The following is a 5,364-nucleotide window of genomic DNA, read 5'->3' as shown; positions in this document are numbered from 1 at the left end:
TTTATGACGGTTTTTCAGTGATCTGTGACGAAATCCAAACATCATGGATCAACATATTTTTTGTAGTGTGCACAGAGGCGAGCCACGTTGTGGAACTCTAGCGGTAGGTCCTACATATTGATTTTATGAAGTCAACATGTTCTCCACATATGAGTTCTATTTAGATTTTTTAAAAAGGTAAATCTGTCTCATTTATGAAAACGCGATGATGACGTCAACATGTTTTCCTCGCATAGATTCTGTTTAGAACTTTAGATATGTGATTAACCTATTCATGTGCCGCACGTTACGTACATTGGTTGCGGTGAGCCTGCCTAATAAGATAAGGGACATTTTTTACTAACTTTATTATAATGACAGTGGTGGGTAATTTAATTTTCTCTTATTTTCTAGATAAGAGGTTTTTTGACTAATTTTATTATAATGGCAATGGCGGGTAATTTAAATTTCTCTTATTTTCTAGATAAGAGGTTTTTTGACTAATTTTATTATAATGATAGTGGTGGGTAATTTAGATTTCTTTTATTTTCTCTGATTAAAGTGGAAATTTTTAAGCCTTTAGAGCGAATGTGGAGGCTCCGTTTGTTCATCAAATAATAAGATTATAGATTAGCAGCTGTAAAATTAGCAGCTTTTATTCATCATACAAGTTATTCATCATCTGATAACTCATATAGTACAAGAAGAAGCATAATCAATTTCTCCCTTTCCCTCAACAGCTGAGCACGAAAAAACCCCCCCACGTGTACACATACACAAATAAGAAGAAGAAGAATCTATCAGAAGTAACGACCCAAACTGTCACTTCTTGATCAATAATGAAGGACGTCAACAACGACAATCAACTGCGAAGCAGCCGTGTCAAAGAAAACGAATAAGGTCATCAATGGTTTCTTAGGCGCCGTTCATCACCAGTAGTTTCTTCATCTCCCAGACGCCGTTCCCATCAGTGACTTCTCAGGCGCCGTTCATGAGCGGTTTCTTCATCTCCCAGGCAGTCAGGTGCGACACCTTGATGTCCGCCTCCCCATTGTTGAAGACGTAAAGGTGAGCGTCTTTGCCGACAGCGATGGAGGGGTAGACTCTTGAGAGGATGCAAGTCCGGCCTCCTGCTCCGAAGCTCTCCACCACGGATCGGTCGATCTGCATCACCACAAGGAAACAAGAGATGGATCAACACACACTGTGCATGTAGATGTGTACGTTTGTCAATAAAGCTATGAGCACGCGAGGGTCAAAGGTGAGGTTGCTTGTTAGGAAGGGCATCATGGACATACCAAGCTCCTGAGAGTGATCTTCCCGCTCGAAATGTCGGTGTCGACGAAGCCCGCAAAGGTCGGCTTGTACAGATCTGGACTAAGAGACGACCTGCTCCGTCGGCACGAGAAGAAGGAAGGAAGAAAAAAATTACGTCATCAGTAAATTGTGTACTTAAGAAAGTTGAGAAGAAGAAAAAATGCCTAAAATGCCATGGGTAGAAAATGCCTAAAATGCCATGGGTGATCTATTCTAAGCTGCCCAGGACATGCATGTTCAATTCTTTTTTTTTTGAAGAAAAACATGCATGTTCAATTCTGTAATGAATGTTGTTTGGCCACATGGGCAGTGTGTTTTCTTGTGAGAAGGGGGAAGGATGCATCATGCATGCATGATGGTGTGAGCGAGGAGAGGGAGCAGCAGTTGAGTCGGCCGGCCATACTTTGTGGGGTCGGTGCACATGAGCACCTTGGGCTTGCCGTATCCGTCCTTGAAGACTCTGAAGAAGACGGCCGTCTTCTCCTGCAGGTCGGCAGAGGCCAGCACCCACAGGCCGAAGGGCCCCACCCCGCCCTTGGCGTCGGCGCCCTTGACGCCGCACAGCTTCTGCGCGTCGTTGGCGTACGCGGCGTCGAAGGGCTCCGCCCTGTCCAGGCTCGACACCTCGAAGCTCACCTCCACGTCAGCCTGCTATCATCAACAGATTAGTATTAGTCAGCAGCCTTATTAACACACGTAATTTCTCTCTTGATGATCTATCAGTTTCTCCGGAAGAACAGGACGACGAACGACGAATTTTCAAAAAGTGATCGATTCTATTTGGCGTTATTTCACACGTGAGTAGACTAACCACTAAAGATTAGTCCCCCCCCCCCCCCCCCCCGCTCTCTAGAAGAAGAGAAACGAGAGGGTCCAAGAAGCCCAGGTGCACATGTGAACTGGAGATGATGGGCGCAAGTGGCGGGGCAAGACAAGCAAGGCGTGTCAATGTAATGTAAGGATCAACGCCGACAAGTCACGGGCCAGCAGCGGATCTTGGCTGGACTAGACTAGCTAGCTAGTACTAGAGAGAATTGACTGCAGTACTGACCTGGTAAGTTGCGAGGCCCGTGACCTCGAAATGCTGGCCGGGCTTGACGACCTTGCCGGCGACGCTGACGGGCTTGCCCCTGAGCTTCTCCACCTCCTCGACCGGCCACTGCAGCAGCTGCTTCCCGCTGGGGTCCAGCCAGATCTTCCTCGGGATCGCCTGCATCGCCACCACCAACGACGATTCAATTCAAAGCTCTGAAATTTCTAAGCAGCAGCAGCAGCTAGCTAGCCAGCCACGTCGTCGTACATGGATGCCGGCCCAGCCCTTGGCCTTGTCGTCGGGCACGCTGTCGGACTCGTTGGCCCAGCCGAGCAGCACGCGCCGCCGCTTCGCCGGGTCGTAGAACGTCTTGGACGCGTAGAAGTTGCCGTAGTCGTAGCGGCGGCGCCGCTCGTCGCCGGCGGGGTCGTCCGGCACGTACCGGTCCCTGCGCCGGTCGTAGCTGCCCACGGTGTAGTAGTCGTACCGGGTGAGGTCCAGGCTGTTCTTGAGCACGTACTTGGGGCCGGCCTCGGAGGTGTCGAGCCCGTTCTCCAGCCCGGCACCGGACACCGGGAAGAAGTCCGGGCACTCCCACATCCCCGTCGCCGCCGAGTGCAGCGGTTTCCTGGCGCGGCGCCACCGCCGGAAGTCCCGGCTCCGGTACACGAACGCCAGCCCGCGGGCGCCGCCGCGCACGCCGCCGACGAGCATCCGCCAGTGCCCGTCGGCGTACCACGCCGTCGTCGGGTCGCGGAACTGCGTCGCGTTGATGCCGCCCTCCGGCACGGCGATCGGGTTCAGCTCCGCCGGCTTCACCCACTCCCGGAGCAGCGGGTCGGAGGCGTTCTTGGGGAACGCGACGTTCTGCACCTGGTAGTTGATGTCGGACCGGCTGATCCCCGTGTAGGTGATCGCCGGCGTGCCGTCGGGGAGGAGCGTCGCCGAGCCGGACCAGCAGCCGAACTGGTCGGAGGGGATGCTGGGGTAGATGGCGGGCTCCAGCGCGATCCAGTTGATGAGGTCGCGCGACACCGAGTGCGCCCACACGATGTTGCCCCACACCGCGCCCTTGGGGTTGTACTGGTAGAACAGGTGGTACCACCCCTTGTAGTACATCGGAGCTGCAGTTCCGAAATTCCCAACCATGTCAGCTGCTAGCTCCAAGTTTCTGTCATTGTTGTGTATTCATTTTTGACCAAAAACTTTAGGTAACAGAATCTAGCAATAAAGCATGCTTCTCAGCTCCTGTTTCTTTTTTCTTTCTTTATTTACTGTATGTACTGTCTTCCAACATGTTTTTAAGTCATGTACGTGTTGAATTCTTCCTAACTTATACTACTGGTAGTCAAATTCTTGCTTGTACATGCACATTAATTATGTTGCTTCCATATCTGGCTCATTGAGGCTATTGTGGAGCCCAGAGGAAAAGGACGTCCCTACCCCTGTGCAGTGCCTCCTCATGCGGAGTCTGCGGGGCATCAGAACATGCATTGAACGTCAAAACGTCCTTTGCTACTAGCTCCCTATAAAAATATGCTATTCATCATCCCACAATTAAGAAACACAGCTGTTGATGATACTTGCAAACATTACAGATCTACTAGCAGGCAGCAGAAGACAGAGATAGCTGCAAGAGATGGGCTGGAAATTATAAGGCATACCGTTCGGATCTGGCACAGATGAGTTTCGCCAACATCCCAGCAATCAGAACCGGTTCCAAGAACAGAAGAAAAAACAAAACCATGTTAGAACCAAATTTATTTACAGCAACCAACATAAAAAAAAGAGCAATTAGTCTATCACTTAAACAAAGAGCTAGCAGCTGTATTATTGTAAATAACCACCACCCGTCTTGATTAAGCCTGCAGGTCTTTGTCACTGTCAGCTACTGTCAAAACTTGACAGGCTGCAGCTGAGACTTTTCTGAACACAGGACAAAAAACAACTGCAGAGCTCCTTGTTAACCACCGGGGCTAGACAAGATTAATTTGATTCCTCTCCTACCATGCTGTACTTAGTTGCTGTTCCCCTAAGGCACTATAAATGATTTCATCGAGATATTAGCTTCATGAAACGCCCATCTTATCCCCATGACGAGCTCAGTTTGGTATTACAGGCATAAACCATCTCCATTCCTATTCACTACCATTTCTGTCCATGATCTGACTGACTTCAATTGCTCGTAGTACTACCAGCATGGGGAGCTTATGAATGGGTAGCTTGGAGACAGAAAGAGATTAGAAAGAGCAAGGCACAGAAAAGACAGAAGCAGGGCTACCATACCGTTGATCCAGTTCCTGGGCGGCTGGAAATGGTACCCCGTCTTGAGCAGGGGGCTGACAATGGATGCCGGCACCGACGGCGGCGGCGCCGCCTCGGCCTCGAGGCTCCAGTGGATGACATGCGAGGCACCGGCGAGCTGCAGCGCCACCACCGCCAGCAGCGCCCACGGCGCGAGGAGGACCCGCTGCGGAGTCCCCATCACGTCTTGAGATTGCAGGAGGGAGAGGGAGAAGAGAGAAAGGGATGGTTTTGGTTTCCGATGGGTGGCGAGAAGACCAGGCACCGGCTGTGGGTTTTTATAGAGGAAAAACCTACACGTTTAGCGCGTCCGACGACTGATCTTATTCGAAATAAAATAATTTTCAAAGCTGACTGCGATTGGAGCAGCGTGCAGTGCATCGTGTTCCAAAACCAACCACTGGGCGCCAACCCAGTTACCGAGGTCGGTTTTTTCCTCGTCTGAATTGAAACTCGTTGCTGAAGAAACAAATTTAACTTCTGCAACTCGACTAGCACAGACTTCAGAGATCGCTGCGAAGACTTGAGAGATCGCCGTGAGGACTTCAGAGATAAGGAAGAAACTCGTCAAAGAGTGTGGCCATGCGTTGGGAGCATGAAACTTGCTCGTACGAAAAGACGGAGTAGTTTCCTGCCCGTGCTGATTTTGCTTCTAGGATGTACGGCCTTCGAATTTACATGCAAGAGTTGAAGGCGTGAGCGAGCTAGCAATGTATAGAAAATGCATGGAC

General features: G+C 50.4%; 1 protein-coding gene across 1 annotated transcript; it reads right to left on the bottom strand.

Annotated features, from left to right (window-relative positions):
• Positions 1-609: 609 nt before the first annotated feature.
• LOC120703652 (beta-fructofuranosidase, cell wall isozyme-like) lies at positions 610-4,890 on the bottom strand. Its single transcript, XM_039987803.1, has 7 exons — positions 4,616-4,890; positions 3,994-4,002; positions 2,597-3,453; positions 2,348-2,506; positions 1,700-1,944; positions 1,278-1,368; positions 610-1,143 (listed from the first exon to the last, which is right to left on the bottom strand). The coding sequence occupies exons 1-7, from the start codon at positions 4,812-4,814 to the stop codon at positions 958-960; spliced, it is 1,746 nt and encodes a 581-aa protein (XP_039843737.1). The 5' UTR covers positions 4,815-4,890; the 3' UTR covers positions 610-957.
• Positions 4,891-5,364: the final 474 nt, after the last annotated feature.

This window comes from Panicum virgatum, chromosome 1K (genome assembly GCF_016808335.1).
Source record: "Panicum virgatum strain AP13 chromosome 1K, P.virgatum_v5, whole genome shotgun sequence".
In the NCBI taxonomy this organism is placed as follows: Eukaryota; Viridiplantae; Streptophyta; class Magnoliopsida; order Poales; family Poaceae; genus Panicum; species Panicum virgatum.
This window is presented reverse-complemented; position numbering and strand designations above follow the sequence as displayed.

Coding starts and splice junctions, on each gene's coding strand:
- LOC120703652 (XM_039987803.1), bottom strand. CDS start 4,814: ATGGGGACTCCGCAGCGGGTCCTCCTCGCGCCGTGGGCGCTGCTGGCG. Junction 1,945..2,347: donor CGGGCCTCGCAACTTACCAG/GTCAGTACTGCA, acceptor TGATGATAGCAG/GCTGACGTGGAGGTGAGCTT. Junction 1,369..1,699: donor ATGTGCACCGACCCCACAAA/GTATGGCCGGCC, acceptor CCGACGGAGCAG/GTCGTCTCTTAGTCCAGATC.